The sequence below is a fragment of the Anguilla rostrata genome, chromosome 8 (genome assembly GCF_018555375.3).
Source record: "Anguilla rostrata isolate EN2019 chromosome 8, ASM1855537v3, whole genome shotgun sequence".
Taxonomy (NCBI): Eukaryota; Metazoa; Chordata; class Actinopteri; order Anguilliformes; family Anguillidae; genus Anguilla; species Anguilla rostrata.
In genome coordinates, this window is record NC_057940.1 from 49,940,512 (window position 1) to 49,957,340 (window position 16,829).

Consider the following 16,829-nt stretch of genomic DNA (forward strand, 5'->3'; position numbering starts at 1 on the left):
TATACATGAAAAAAGATCCCGCACGAAAATATTTCCATATTTGATGACATTAAATAATATATGACTTCCATTCATAAAGTAACAGTAAAGTAGCAAAGTTCAAGACAAAGACAAACCAAACACATGACAGGGCATATAGGGCATAAACATTTTTATTATTAGATGTATGTGTGAGTATAAAATGGGGTCAGAGACAATTATGGTACAAAGCCCATTTAGAACAGCTGCTATGATTTGCAGTGAAATGAGACTCTTTTTTGCCGTTAAAGATTGCCAAGGGTGTCTGCTTTAAAATTAAAGACACAATTCTTAAAAGTCCTGTATGCCCACCCCACCCACTCTTGCTCTCAATTTCAACATTTTCTCAATTCCACATCTTCCATTAAAGGACTTCATTGGACGATTGCTCAGCTGTTTGACTGACCTTCAGATGTGATGTTTGTGAAAAATATACATATTTTTTGTGCCCTGAAAGCTAATGCCCATGCAATTCTTCACATGATTGGTCACAGGGCAGCAGATTATGAAATAACGATATTTTATTTTTAGTGCGATCTAATCGATACAAAATCATAAATTTGGCTGCATATTTTGTCTGCAAGAAGAACTTCCTCAAAATAAGAAACTTAAAAAGTCAATAACATTAAAATAATTTAAGTCGCAAAAATAATTGCAATTTTTGTTTTGAATTTACTAATTTACATAACATGTAATATCCTGTGTAAATGCATTTTATTTTCATATGAACCATTTCCTTTTTTTTAAATGCCATAAGCAAAGCTGAATTACCATGGCAACTAATTAGAATCACAGTTGTCGTTTGTTTAATGATCTCTGTCGCATTGTGGTGAACCTCTTGGTCCACATTGCACTGAAAATCCTCAAGGTCAACTAAATGTGACCGTTGAAAGCCCCGTGGGATTGGGGGGGGGGGGGGGTGGAATTACAAGACTGCAAAAAAAAAAAGTTTAGCAATCAGCATCCACCCAGCAAGTTTGAGTTGGGAGTTATTACCCGTGACTGCTTTATCAAAACAAACAAGCAGACATAAAGACCAGAATGGTCTGATTACTTGATCATGTTTAGTTTCATGAGACCCTTCACAGGAAATCTGACGGCAAAGACTCGCACCTCTCTGGTTCCTTTTCATATCGCTTTTGATTTCCCACCAGACGACAGTGTCGCAGGAGGTACCAGGCGCCCCTGTACACTCGTCCAGCATCTCCTCTCCACAAACCACACCCTTGTCCCGCCCCCCTTCCCCCCAACCCAACCCAACCCAACCCAGATTTGCAGCCGGGACATCCGGTCAGAGGTTCTTGCAGCAGGGCTTCTTATCCTCCTGGCTGCCTCCGGCGGGGGTGGCTGGACTGGACAGGGTGACGGCGCTGATGGACCCTCGGGTCACCTCTTTACTGGCCACCTTCTTGTGGATCTCTGGGGGGCCCACACAGACCAACAGACACAGATCAGATAACAAAACAAAACAAAACAAAACTAAACTAAACTAAACTAAACTAAACTAAACTAAACTAAACTAAACTAAACTAAACTAAACTAAACTAAGCAAAACTAAACTAAACTAAACTAAACTAAACTAAACTAACCTAAACACAACACTGTTGTCTCATGACTGGCTACGAGTTCAGCTCATAGCAGACTGAAAGAGGTCTTCATGGATCGCTAAGAAAGAGGGCCAGAAACAATGGACTATGATCTACTGTGGTACTCAAGACATGCTAATGTTAGCATGTGGCCACAGGAGCTGATAAGCAGCTTGTAGCAAAAATCTAAATAGTGTTTGTTTCCGGTCAAAAGTGCCTTGATCCAGAGGAGACATTCCACCACGTTCCAAACCCTGTCATAAGTTATGGGACACACAGTGCTACCGACACAGATTGTGATGGAACATTTCCCTCGGAATGTCTCACAGCGTTCCGTCATGTGATGCCTGCTCCCACAGGTCAGAGGTCAAAACAGCGATAAAATAAAGGCTCTGCTCACTGAGCAAAGTAAAAAAAAAAACACGCACACACAAAGAAGAAATTAAAGATAGGGTGAAAAAATGAAGAAAAAAAGCACACAAAGGAAAACATGTCCGAATCCAGTAAAAGGAAAAATAATTAATGAATGAAACCCACGGACGATGAGAGAATAAAAACTCTAGAAGAGGAGAAGAGAAAGGGAGGCTAAATGAAAGGCTGACCTGCGAGGACGTCGTGGAAGGCTGCTTCCACGTTCGTGGAGTCCAAGGCCGAAGTCTCCATGAACAGCAAGTTGTTCTTCTCTGCATCGAGAGAGAGAGAGAGAGAGAGAGAGAGAGAGAGAGGAGAGAGAGAGAGGAGAGAGAGAGAGAGAGAGAGAGAGAGAGAGAGAGAGAGAGAGAGAGGCATACCTAGCTGAGTGAACTCATTTTGTTCTGTGCAGTGTGTTCCACTTGATGTTCAGGTGCATATATATCACTCGCTGTCATTTTCTTTTGATCTGGCCAGCTATACTACTAGAACTGCACTACTACGCAGCGCAATTCATTGCATTAAACCCACTATACCACAGTCTGTATGAGGAGTCCTATAGGGTCTCTATTAGTCTAATTTTACAGACCATTTTGTTATATACTACTACTACTACTGCTACTGCTATTACTACTACTACTACTACTGCTACTACTACTACTACTACTACTACTACATATCTACTACGCTACTACTACTCTGACTAACTACTACTGCCACATGCTATCTATACTACTACTACTCTACTACTACTACTGCCACTGCTACTACTACTACTAAAACTACTACTACTACTACTGCCACTGCTATTCTGCTACTCTACTACTACTACTACTACTACTACACTACTACTACTACTAACTACTACTACTACTACTACTACTACTACTACTACTGACTCTACTGCTACTGCTGCTACACTACTACTGCTACTACTACTACTACTCACTACTACTACTACTACTGCTACTGCTACTACTACTACTACTACTACTACTACTACTGTTACTGCTACTACTACTGCCACTACTACTACTACTGCTACTGCTATTACTACTACTACTACTACTACTTCTACTACTGCTACTGCTATTACTACTACTACTCTTAATAATAATAATAATAATGATAATACAAAACATATATTTAAAAATAAAACATATATTTAATGTATACAAGCACTGATATCACAAGATGAAATAAATCACAATGTTTTATCATCATTATTATTATAATGATACTTATAATAATATTAATAATAATTAATAATAATAATTAATATTATTAGTAGCAGTAGCAGTAGCAGTAGTAGTATTAGCAGTAGAAGTAGTAGTAGCAATAGCAGTAGTGGCAGTAGTAGTAGCAGTAGTAGTAGTAGCAGTAGCAGTAGCAGTAGTAGTAGTAGTAGTAATAGCAGTAGCAGTAGCAGTAGTAGTAGCAGTAGCAGTAGCAGTAGCAGTAGTAGTGGCAGCAGTAGCAGTAGCAGTAGCAGTAGGCCTAGTAGTACCAGTAGATTTGTATATATTTCATCTACACAAGCACTGAGATCACAAGGTTAGTTTTGTACCCGCAAAGTCCTTGGCCTCTTCGGTGGGCACGGTCCGGACGGACTCCAGGTCGGTCTTGTTTCCCACGAGCATGACCACGATGTGCGGGTCGGCGTGGTCGTACAGCTCCTTCAGCCAGCGCTCCACGCTCTCGTACGTCAGGTGCTTGGCGATGTCGTAGACCAGCAGCGCCCCCACCGCGCCCCGGTAGTACCTGCGGGAGTTTGGAGAGGGCGGGCGCGTGCCCGTACAGAAGCCATCAGTCTCAAACACGTGACGCTATCCAGAACAAAACTGAGATGGCTTTCCAGGAAAAAATAGCCTACAAAAGGAATGTTACTGTTGCTGCACAATGACTATTGCTTTGTTTCGTCAGTTTCAAGAGCACTTATCTTCTCTACTATGTTTTTTTCTTTTTACAAGAGCACCCAGTTTAAAATTTTTTTTTTATTTTTTAGCTTTTTCACATGGCACTCACTGGCTAGAGCAAGGGTGCCCAATCTTATCCGAAAAGGACCAATGTGGGTTCTTGTTTTAGTCCAGCACTACGGCACTTCAACTAATTAACTAATAATGGTCTTCAACCAAGACCTTGGTAAGTAGAATCAAGAGCCGCAGTGCTGGACTAAAACAAGTAACAAATATATGTTATATTCATAACGTTACATTCATGCTACTATTTTAACGTTACCTGCACACTGCTTAAGTTAATATAAAAGAATGTACTTACCGACGAGATGAAGTGATAACGCAGTTTGCAACGAGGTTAGTTAGCCTACTAAATAAGAAATGGTGGCTTGCTAGGTAACGTTAGCTTTTGATAGTTGAAAGCGTCAAGTGTTGAACGTCACTCTGCGCACAATGAGGGTAAAGAACACTGATCTCAGACCTGCTTTCCTACAGTGCGTAGAATCAGGAGCCGCAGTGCTGGGCTAAAACAAGTAACAAATATATGTACCCACATCGGCCATTTTTTCTCTAAGACACCTCTGGGTTAGAGAGAGTCAACGCACCTTGTTTCCAAGGGCTAAATTGGCTGCGGATAGAAAAGGAACCACAAAAACCTGCAGAAGCTACGGCCCCTCCAGGACTCATTCACTTTCTATATAGACAGAAAACTGCACCTACAGACTGCAATGACATCACCCTCTCACAGTAATGACATCATCAGTCATCAAGAAACTTTACCCTGCTTAAATTTTTATGCTCCTTGGCACTTGGCTATTCCTGAAAGATATTTTAACTTCAAAGTTGTAGTTTAGATCATTTTTTTGCTTCAGAAAAATTCCTGGAGTGTAAACTTAAAATATATAACACAGTAATTATTATTGCTGCAGGTCACAATGTTAATTTTTACCCTTTTAAAATAAACTATTTCAAATGGCATGCATGAACGTATCATTTATTTTGTGAAGCTCATTTAAGACAAAAAAATGTCACTGTCAAAATTATAGCACATAAAACCTCTAATTAAAAAAAGCTAAATGTTAATAAGCTGATATAGGCCTACATAAAAACATAAGCAATGTATCCTTTTGTTGTGTTTCAGTATGCAGAAATATGGCATATTCAGTGCTAGTATCAAAATAAACTGCTCTTCACTTTCATATAGGAAATTAAGGCAGTAATTAATGCACTACAATGTATGTATTCACACATAGATCTAAGAATCTACCGAATTCAGACTTCTATAATCTTGATTTAATTAATAATTCACAATTATCTAGATTCAGGCGAACATTGTGAGCAAACATTATTTTGCAAAGTGCTTCATTATTTTGCAAAATGCTGCCATCCGTTCTCTGTAACTCTGTGGATTTCTTGAACGGCAAGATATTTTGACAATTCAAACGATTAAATTGCTCGGACAAATTGTGTAACGACAAACTGAAATCTGCAGTAGTTGGATATGAAAGCGCCGGAGGTACGCGGAAGAGGCTGTTTAACTCAGCGGAAGTCGTCTGTACGGAGTACCCACGCGGAGGTGATGGCTCGGTAGCGCTCCAGGCCGGCGGTGTCCCAGATCTGTGCCTTGATGGTGAGCGTGCCCAGCTGCACGGTGCGCGTGCTGAACTCAACCCCGATCGTCGTGCGGCTGTCGTGGTTGAACTCATTTTTCGTGAAGCGAGACAGCAGGTTGCTCTTTCCCACTCCTGACTCTCCAATTAGAACCACTGGACCGGAAGAAATGGAGGGGTTAGTCACGTATCTTGATAGGCACAAACTAGGCGACATATCACATGTTAGATCCTTTTATTTGCAGGGTCAGAATCTGTCAATCATACTAGCTGTAAATGAAATACTTGCATGTGATGGGTGTTTATTCTTAGGCTATATTTCATATGCAGTGCAGAGTTCACATGCAGTAAAAAAGTACAGAAAGTATCCTCTTGGTAGGTGGAGCTACCAAAAACTTGACATGTTTGAACAAATCAGAACACAGCTCTCCACAGAATAAATAGTACGATTGGTCAGAATCAGGAAGTCGCTGTTTACACAAGATGTCTCTGCCCAATTTGGAATTCATCATGAAACCTCACTTGCCCTCGCCCGGTATTGAAGTGCAACAAGCTTTCCTTTTTGCAGGCTTGGTGACATGATTAGGAAAAGTCCTGGAGTAAGATATATTACACCCTAACTAAAAGCTTTGACCATTGGTGTTGAGGTAAAATCTGTCACAGAACAGGAGCCCAAAATTTGATTCCAATCTCCAATGAGCTGCCCCCTCCACGAGGATCTCCCACATGCATGCTTCAGGTACGTTGTCAAGGTCACTGTGAAGGTCAACCTTTCATAATGAAACCACAGCAACAGCCATTTTGTTGGAGGAACAGTACAAAGTGAAAAAAGGGAAGCAGCTCAACCTACAGTCCGGCCATATTAAGCAAAAGCCAGTGATGAAATGGACCCTCTTGTTCACATAAGGCCAGCACGAGAACGATGACAGTTTCAAGAAAAATGCAGTCGGGGTAAAAAGAGGACACATATTTTAGGCCCGATCCTTCTAGTCTGGAACAGGACACTGCTGGCCTCATTTGCCTCCTTCTTAGGACAGCCCTTTTTTTTCTTAAAAATCCTGTTAAGTGAGGTCTGACGTGGCACAACTCAATTAAAGTCGCATATACATGAAAACTACAGGGTGTGTCTCTGGTCTAGATGGACAAAAGAATGTAATGTTATCCTTCACGGGGGGCATCTAATCCATGTGGACCGCGTGGCCTAATGGATAAGGCGTCTGACTTCGGATCAGAAGATTGAGGGTTCGAGTCCCTTCGTGGTCGGAATTTTATATGGTAGAGCACAGAGTGGTGAGGACACTAGACTTTATACCTGTTAAGGTGCAGACATAGTATGGGCTCTGCTGGCGTTCCCCTGGGTGTGTGTTCATTCACGAAGCTCAGAGTTTGAAAGCTGATCTAGAATCAGGTTTCTCCTGTCCTTATCCGTAATGAGCTAAACACCGAAACCGATCCTAGATAAGCATTCCTTCTGTGAGACAATTCATAAGCACAATCTGAGTAAGCACGAACATCCTCAGCAAACACACAGCTGTGTCAATGTTTGACACATCAGTCACGTGACTCGCCCTGAATGGAGGCCTTATGTGCTGAAGCACAGCATTACTGCAACGTGTGATTGTTACGCCAGCCTGCCCAGATTGCCGTCTCTCCAGCCTGCTGTCTCTGTACACAAAGGCATTGTGTGGGGACTGAGTGACTCGGTAGTCTGGGGTGTGTCTGTGGGGTCTGAGTGACTCGTTAGCATGGGGTGTGTCTGTGGGGACTGAGTGACTCGTTAGTGTGGGGTGTGTCTGTGGGGACTGAGTGACTTGTTAGTGTGGGGTGTGTCTGTGCGGACTGAGAGACTCGTTAGTGTGGGGTGTGTCTGTGGGGACTGAGTGACTCGTTAGTGTGGGGTGTGTCTGTGCGGACTGAGTGACTCGTTAGCATGGGGTGTGTCTGTGTGGACTGAGTGACTCGTTAGTGTGGGGTGTGTCTGTGCGGACTGAGTGACTCGTTAGTGTGGGGTGTGTCTGTGGGGACTGAGTGACTCGTTAGTGTGGGGTGTGTCTGTGGGGACTGAGTGACTCTTTAGTGTGGGGTGTGTCTGTGGGGACTGAGTGACTCGTTAGTGTGGGGTGTGTCTGTGGGGACTGAGTGACTCGTTAGTGTGGGGTGTGTCTGTGGGGACTGAGTGACTCGTTAGTGTGGGGTGTGTCTGTGGGGACTGAGTGACTCTTTAGTGTGGGGTGTGTCTGTGGGGACTGAGTGACTCGTTAGTGTGGGGTGTGTCTGTGCAGACTGAGTGACTCGTTAGTGTGGGGTGTGTCTGTGGGGACTGAGTGATTCGTTAGTGTGGGGTGTGTCTGTGGGGACTGAGTGACTCGTTAGTGTGGGGTGTGTCTGTGGGGACTGAGTGACTCGTTAGTGTGGGGTGTGTCTGTGCGGACTGAGTGACTCGTTAGTGTGGGGTGTGTCTATGGGGACTGAGTGACTCCTTAGCGGTGTGTCTGTGGGGACTGAGTGACTCGTTAGTGTGGGGTGTGTCTGTGGGGACTGAGTGACTCGTTAGTGTGGGGTGTGTCTGTGGGGACTGAGTGACTCGTTAGTGTGGGGTGTGTCTGTGGGGACTGAGTGACTCGTTAGTGTGGGGTGTGTCTGTGGGGACTGAGTGACTCGTTAGTGTGGGGTGTGTCTGTGGGGACTAAGTGACTCGTTAGTGTGGGGTGTGTCTGTGCGGACTGAGTGACTCATTAGTGTGGGGTGTGTCTGTGGGGACTGAGTGACTCGTTAGCGCGGGGTGTACAGAGCCGCGGTGTGTCTGTGGTGCCGCGCCTGTTTTGACGTGCCGATTGGCTAGCCAAACAGGTTAGCATCAGTACGGCGCAGCCTGAGTCCAAGACCCACTACACACCCTAGGGCAGGCGTCACTCACCGCCTCACTCAAGTCCTCTTTCAACAGGGCTTCTTTCAACAGGGCAGGGGTCAAGACGCTGTGTTGGGTTCTGTGATTGGCTGAAAAGCAGCCGTGTTTGGCTCTGCGATTGGCTGAGAGGGAGCCATGTTGGGCTCTGTAATAGACTGAGAGGGAGTTGTGTCGGGCTATGTGATTGGCTGAGAGAGAGTCATGTCGGGCTTTGTGATTGGCTGAAAGGGAGCCGTGTTGGGCTCTGTAATAGGCTGAGAGGGGGCTGTGTTGTGCTAGGTAATTGGCTGAGAGGAAGCCATGTTGGGCCCTGTAATAGGCTGAGAGGGAGCCACGTCAGGATCTGTGATTGGCTGAGATGGAGCCGTGTTGGGCTCTGTGATTGGTTTGAGGGAGCTGTCTCCTGTCCTTTCTAGATAAATGTACCAGTGCCTTATCCAGGGGCCCTAACTGCAGTTTTTCCTTTCCCAGTGAAGATCACTAACCTGACTGGTGCTTGTTGTGCTTCTTTCTCAATGCAAAGTGATGTCCACTAGTGGGGTTCATAATTATTTTTATTATAATTATTTAATTATTCTAGTTACTTCTTTATATATTCTTCTGTCCGTGTGGTCCACTAAGTCTTGGCTTGAATTCGGTCAGTTCTTATAACATCTACTAGGGGGAGCTGCTCCAGGAGAGTGGTCTGTCTTCACAAAATTATTCCAGAAGACGTTAATACACATACAGTATCTTTCTCTCTGCCTATCCCAGCTAAACACCGATGAGGTTCAGGAATCACACGAAACCCGACACGGCTTATTCTGTTTTACACACGCAGCCAGATCAGCGCTTGTAAGAGCAGCTCAGTCTAACTTTCAACACACTGCCAGTCCAGTCAAGTCTCTACACAGGCAAAAATGGTGCGCTGCTAGAACGGTTTCCAAAAAACGCAGGTTGCATTAACACTTGCGCAAGCAGCTTATTCACAGCGAAAGAAAAAAAAAAAAGCTTCAGTTTACACCCTTCAGTATTCACAGTCATACACAAGATAGCTCACAGCAAGGGAAGTGTAGGGAGTGTAAACTAGGTGGGGTGGATCGTTTCCATGCCAACCTAGTGCTCACATGACCTGAAATGTTACTTGCAAAACAGTCTGCTGTTACACCTGCATGGATGTATCATAAGGTACATTGCCAAGCTAAATACACCCCCTCTACGAGCCACTCCCTCATTGTCCATCTTTCCATCTTCCACCCGTGGTCTGAAGACTCATCTTTTCAGACTATGCCTAACTATACTACATCTTTTCTAACTATCACCACTCTGCCGATCATTTCTATCACTTAAATTCCCCACTTTCATGCTATGCATGTGCCTCCATCTAGCACTTATTGTGTCTCGTATCATCGTCTTGATGCTGTAGCTTGTAATGCCTCCTAGTTTGACTTAGCATAGGTTAGGTCATAGTAATGTGTTCCTGGGTTATGAATAACTGTTCCAAAATGAGTGATGTACCTTACCAGACCTGTGTTTTGTAGTTGTTCCAATGACCTTTGGTATGCACTTATTGTACGTCACATTGGTTAAAAGCGTCTGCCAAATAAATGTAACGTGATGTATTGTAAGTACACGTGGGCAAAAAAAGATTAGCACAGTTATGTTAAAAAAAGCTATTGAAATCACTGCTATTGAATTAGTAGTTCTGAATGACAATGTAAATATCTACGTTGTAGTAGCTGGGCTGTGCTGGTTGTTCCTCAGTCTGCCCAAATGTTATGTGTTTTTGAAGGTGGTGTTGCTTGCCAACAAACCCCAGTTGTGAAAGACAAAGGCAGGACCTCTTAACATATTTTTTTTTCCATCCAGCATTTGCTCTGCCAATTAGTAACAGTTGCAAAACTAAACCTACAATTATTTCCACATACTTGAGAAGTCGTCTGGATGGTTCAGGTTAGCAAGGGAACTATCTTTAAAACATTAGACAGGAGATCAAAAAGGGCAACTCTGTCCACCCATTGTTTCTTGCCGTGTTGTAACTGCAAACATCCAAAGATTTGCAAACCTGCCAACTGAAAAGGATACTCAAATGCGTGACTTCAAATGCGTCATTTTCCCAGCAGAAAAAAAATTATTTACATTTTTTTTGACACAATACAAGTGTCTTGACAAAAAATATGTTGCAGTGAACATATTTTCGAAAATATGCTTTATTAAATTTTTATTGAATGCCCCTTTTAGTGTAGGTTTCAGCACAGTAGGATGTATGGTTCTTGAGCTTAAGACCAGAGGCTCACGTCCCCTCACAGGGGACAAAAATGAATTGCTGGGTCTTAGGAGGAGACCTCTGCGCCTCCGTCGTCATCTTGACAGAAAACAGCATTTCAAACAAAATGGAGGTGCGACGCTCGAGCGTGTCACCGCGCCCGGATCGAACGCCCCCCCCCCCTCTTCAGAACGCGAAGCGGCGCGGAGGGTGCGTCCCGTCGGAGTGTGTCGACTGTAAACACCCCTCTACGGCCTGTTTTTCATTAACTTGCCCCCGCTTCAGGCACGTCGCTCCCGCCTCACCCAAAACACAGAACTGCCCGGCCCGGGACGCCACCCCCCCCCCACCGCTGGTTCAGATTTAACAGAGAAGAATGACACCTGGGCAGGGAAGCAGTTTCTGTGTATCATTGTAAGTTATTGTCCACCAGGTTCTAGCTTGAGTTTATGTTACATGGAGGGGCGGGGGCGGGGGGGGATGATTGTTTGAAAGAACTTACTTTGATTTCCCTGCCACGGTGTGTTATGAAGACAGACTGGTTGCCATGGCAAATGCAATCACTTCATTTACTTTTTATACGTGAATTGGAATTTTTTTCTTTTTTTCGTTTTGTTTTGTTATCGTTCAACTTTTCAAAAAAACCTCAGCACAATCACACTTTACACCAGGCGAGAGAGCCGGAGAAAGAGAGGAGGGCCGAATGACATTTCTTTCTTCCATCTGCCATTCGGGTGGCCCTTCCTCGGGGCCCGTGAGCTCTGCCTCTCTGCGGCGGTGGCAGCCGACATTCCGGAGCGTTCCGGGGAGGGAGATTGCGCAAGCAGGCCCAAACCAAGGGCCCGGTAACGTCTGACACGGGCCCGAGGGCGTGAGACAGCTTCGGGCACAGAGAGAGAGAGAGAGAGAGAGAGAGAGAGAGAGAGAGAGAGAGAGACGCGCTAAACGTGTCACTCCCCAGTCCTGAATGACGTTTCGGCCGCCGTTTCCCCCCCGGGCGTGTTCCGCGGGGACGCTGAGGTTCTCCAGCGATAGAAATCGCCACGGCGCCCACCCGCGCGGCCCGCCCGTCCCACGCGCGCGCGTCAGAGAGCGACGTGCCTCAGCCCGCCGCCCGTCGAATCGTACGCGCGTCACGGGGCGGCGCGCCAGCTACGCGTCTTGGCCCCAGCGCTGTCAGGAGCCAAAATGGAGGCGATGTGGGCAGGGCAGAGACTGAGGGGCGGGGCCCCAGGCCTCTCGTTCACACCGCGCGACTTCTGAGGAGCACGTCCTGTTTCTGCCGGCGTCAGGTGTCTGAATTCACCGGGGAGGAGGAGGAAGTGAGGCGGTCGGCCCGTCTGGCACAGGCTGCCTGCTTATCGCCAGGCGCCGTCTCTCCCGGCTCGAGTTCCCGCCGCGGAATGCTAACAGATACCCGCCAGACCCTGGAGCTGCCGCAAGGCTTTACAGCACGGTCACGAGGACCGGCAGCGCTGAATACACACACTCACTCACACACATACACACACGCACATACACACACACACACAAACATACACATACTCACACGCAGACCTGCACACATACATACACACACTCACACACACACACACACACACTCACACACACACACACACGCACACACACATCACACAACCACACACAACACCACCACACAGCACGACGCACGCACGCACACACACACACACTCACACACATACACACACACATATATACATACATACACACACACACACACGCACACTCTCACACACACACACACACATATATACATACATACACACACACACACACGCACACTCTCACACACACACACACTCTCACACACACGCACACTCACACGCACGCACGCACGCACGCACGCACACACACACACTGCACACATACATACACACACACACACACACACACTCACACACATACACACACACACACACACACACACACACACTCACACGCACGCACGCACACACACACACACACACGCACACTCACACGCAGACCTGCACACATACATACACACACTCACACACACAAGCACACACGTGCACACACGCGCACGCATGCGTACATGCACACACATATGTACACACATGTGCACACACACACGCACGTGTGCACACATTCACACGTGCACACATGCGTACATGCACACACATGTACACACATGTGCACATACGCACACACACACACAAGCACACACACACACATTTGCACACACATACACACACGCACACATGCGTACATGCACACACATATGTACACATACAGACACACACCCACACACACGAGTACATGCACCGTTTCTTTGTAATGTCTTCATGGTGTGTTTCAAGTGAGCAGTTTCATTCATTTTTGCCAGCAATCAAAGCTTTGCGCGTTGATCAACTTAAAAGTGAAAGTGCTTACAATAGTCTGATATGTAAAATATTGCAAAAACTATTTCCTCTTCAGAGGTAATTATTTTGCTTAGAGGAAGAAGTTGGAACGACTGATTTTCTTCTCTTGATCATTTGCTCTTTTGTAAACAAAGTTGTACAAAGTAATGGTACTACCTGTTAATTCTGCTGGTCTGCTGGTAATTAAAGCTGGTCAACTCTGTGGTATATATACCGTCTTGGAAGCCCAAGATGCTTCATTTTAAAGTTAGTGCATCTTTCGAGAGATAATTTCCTATAAATAGACAGCTATGTAAACAACTATGCCTAGGTCAAGACATGCTTATGTTCCCGATGCCTTTATTATCTCTAAATAATGGCCATAAAGCTGAAGTATAAAGAAGCTTTAGGTCCTGTTTAGGATAACTGCAGGTTATGACCCATCAACTTAAGGATAATAAGGGTACTCGTATTTCTCAGGAGAACCAGCGAGCCAGAGACCCATTACAATGTATGGGTTTGCTTATGGCAATAGTTATGATGCATGATAAAGTGTAGACGGCAGTGTAGTATGTAGGCTGCAGGGTAGTATAATGGCTAAGGAGTTGGTATTGTAACCTAAAGGTCGCAGGTTCGATTCCCAGGGAGGACACTGCCGTTGTACCCTTGAGCAAGGCACTTAACCTGCATTGCTCCAGTATATATCCAGCTGTATAATTGGATACAATGTAAGTCGCTCTGCTAAATGCCTGCAAAAAGCTTCATGAATGCTGCATAGTGCCCATTTCCAGTGAAGCCTCGCCATACTTCTTTTCTCAGTTCCACTTCTGCATACACGCAAAAAAAAATCTGAACTCATTGTGGCTGAACTGCCCAAAAAAAAACCCCCCAGGGTCTGGGGTTTGAGGCAAAGGCAGCCGGGCGTGCCCTAGAGGATTGTGGGTCCTGTAAAAGCCCACCGACACCACCCCCCCCTGCAGCGCACTGACACTTCCTCTGCAGCCCGCTCAGGTATTTACCCCAGGCCCTCGTCCGAAACGGCACTCACCTTTGAAGACAAAGTTGTACGCCTCGTCCGACCCCATGCCGCCCAGCCCATTCAGGTGTGCCCCCTGGGCACCGTTCCGTTCGCCTGCCCGGCTTCCTCCTCCAGGGGGATCGTCGCGTTTTTTTTTTTTTTTTTTTTTTACGGCTGGTGCCCTACGCCACAGCTTCCCAAAGCTCCACACTGACTGCTGGGGAGCCGGTGGGAGTTTGAAACAGGAACAAGACTGGCACTGTTTATCTCTCTCTCTCTCGCTCTCTCTCTGTCCCTCTCCCTCTCTCACGCTCTCCCTCTCTCTCCCTCTCCCTCTCTCTCTTTTGCAGGCAGTCAGCTTGCTTGTTTGAACAAGGAACTGGGCCTGTCGTTTTGCTGTGCAGCTTGGCTAACAGGCCTTTTAGGGGGAGGGAGGGAGCCAGGGAGAGAGGAGGGCAGGTGGAACAGGTAAAACAGCCACAGGTACAGTCATCCCACGAAGGCCCCTCCCCCTCCCCCTCCCTCCTCCGGATGGGCCTCACAGGAGCCAATCGCATGTTTCACACCTCTCCGCCGAACCCCCACCCACTTCTCACAGAGAGCCAATCACTGCCCGACCCTTTCCACGTCTCCCTGTAACCACCTGAACACTTTCTGTTCTGCCACCCCCCCGCCCCCCCCACCCAACCCTGGTGGCTCTTTAACGCGAAACCGTCTCCACGGAGACATAACCAGTCTGGCCTCCTCCCCGTAGCTGCCGATTGTCCCCGGCGGCACTCATTAACCCGGCGAGGAGTGGCCGTCAGCGTTTCCACGGCGACGTTGGACTTTGTAACAGGAAGCCAGCGGCGTCTCCCAGGTCGAGCTCGAGTAAATATTGCCTCAGAGGCTCGGTCTTTAAGGGCGAAATGGATCACGAGTCCCAGGAGCCGCTACACAGTTGAGAACACATTTACCCACTGCAGCTACGCTGCCCCTGTTAAGCTACTTCACTGATGGATTTAAGCTACTTTACTTCATGGCTTTTTGTAGAAGAGTCATTTATACACTCGCTACTATAAAACAAGGCTGTGCAAATTCTCCAACTTTAAATTTCACTCCTGTGGATATTTAAAGAGGGTTACTAGATAGAAATGTTTAAAATAATTGAATATAAAAATGTATCTATTGTAATTATGTCCCATATCCAGGATCTAAATTGTATTCATAGTGCACCATGTTTGTGTGTTGTCTATATGAAAAATATTTTTTAAATAACATATATATTATAGGAGGTAGTTTTAAACTGTTCCCATTACGTCCTCGACATTATTAAGTGCGTGTATCTGCAAGTCTGGGCCTTTTGGCAATTCCTGAGTCACCTAGAAGTAAAGAAGGAAATACTCTCGTCTCTTACTCTATAAATACATGTGTGTGGTCATTGTAGTTTTTCTGTGGGAAAAACTACAAACACAGCCGTCTAGGTGTAGGGTATACCCCACCAACCAGACTATTTGGCAGCCATTTTGTACATTCTGGATGACATCTGCTAAATGAATGCAATGCAATACAACACACAAAATGTATTTTTGATGCAAATTATGCTATGCTCTCCACACCTCAGAATGGCTGTATTTAAAGCTGAAAGACGGCCAGTCTGTAGTCTGTAACGTTACTTACTTGGGCCCATCACTCCTTATTTAAATGATTACAAGAATTATAATTTCCTTTATTGACTGTTGACATTCCATTTCATTCAGTTTAAACAAAGGCAACAGACCTCACCTTGAGACGTTCTCTCTCTCTTTGAATTGCTGATGTGGAGGGCTGCAACTGTGCTGCATTTCAGCCTACCTGTGCTGATTGGGTCACATGAAAAACTGACACTCACAGGCGACGAGAGGGGAGCAGGGAGTAGCTGGAAACCGTTCCGTCTTTTTCCATTCCGTTCGCTGCACTAAAACAAGGTTGCGTTGCGTACTGGCTGCAGAATCTGGATTCTCCAGGGAGGCCTATCTCTCTTTCCCCTGCTGTTTTACTTCATCAGCGTATTGTTTTTGGAACGTGTTTTTATCTTCAAAATTCTCAGTGTTCCAGAACGTTCTTTTCAGTTACCAAGTGACTGTTACATCAGCATTAGAATGTTCAGTTAAGAACATTCCAGTCACATACTCGTGATCTCACACCTTAAAGGGTCAATTCATCATGGAAGAGGAATCCTTGCGTCTGTACCCCAGATTATGAATAAATGAATGACAGCATTTACACAGCACTTTTCTGAACACTCAAAGTGCTTTACAGTGATGAGTGGGAACTCACCTCAACCATCACCAATGTGTAGCACCCACCTGGGTGATGCGCGGCAGCCATTTTGCGCCAGAATGCTCACAACACACTAGCCAAGATGGAGAGGGAGAGAACGTTTTTTTTTTTTTTTAGCCAATTAAATCCGGGGATGATAAGGTGGCAAGTTCGAGAGAGCCGGGTTGGGAATTTAGCCAGGTCCCCGTGGGAACCCCCAACTCTTTGCGACAAGTGTCACGGGGTCTTTAATGACCACAGCGAGGTTACCTGGGGCGATGGCACTGGGGTGCAACGGCAGCTGCGCATCGTTGAGAGCTCACCGCACACGCTGATGCCTGCGGGTGCCCCCTACCCACCTCCAAAGCCCAGAAAAGGCGCTATACAAATGTCATTTATCACCACTGCGTCCACACA

General features: G+C 45.9%; 1 protein-coding gene and 1 non-coding gene across 2 annotated transcripts; one reads left to right on the forward strand and one right to left on the reverse strand.

Moving 5' to 3' along the window:
* Positions 1–136: 136 nt before the first annotated feature.
* On the reverse strand, positions 137–14,338 carry LOC135260255 (ras-related protein Rab-25-like). The gene is made up of 5 exons (XM_064345505.1): positions 14,163–14,338; positions 5,541–5,736; positions 3,583–3,776; positions 2,207–2,287; positions 137–1,437 (listed from the first exon to the last, which is right to left on the reverse strand). The coding sequence occupies exons 1-5, from the start codon at positions 14,197–14,199 to the stop codon at positions 1,310–1,312; spliced, it is 636 nt and encodes a 211-aa protein (XP_064201575.1). The 5' UTR covers positions 14,200–14,338; the 3' UTR covers positions 137–1,309.
* trnar-ucg (transfer RNA arginine (anticodon UCG)) lies at positions 6,771–6,843 on the forward strand. The gene has a single exon. It is a non-coding gene; the product is annotated as a tRNA-Arg (tRNA).
* Positions 14,339–16,829: the final 2,491 nt, after the last annotated feature.

Excerpts from the sequence above, each read along its gene's own strand:
- LOC135260255 (XM_064345505.1), bottom strand. The coding sequence starts at position 14,199 with ATGGGGTCGGACGAGGCGTACAACTTTGTCTTCAAAG. Across the intron at positions 3,777-5,540 it reads TACCGAGCCATCACCTCCGC|GTACTACCGGGGCGCGGTGG; the intron begins GTGGGTACTCCG and ends AAACTCCCGCAG. Across the intron at positions 1,438-2,206 it reads CTTCCACGACGTCCTCGCAG|AGATCCACAAGAAGGTGGCC; the intron begins GTCAGCCTTTCA and ends TGGGCCCCCCAG.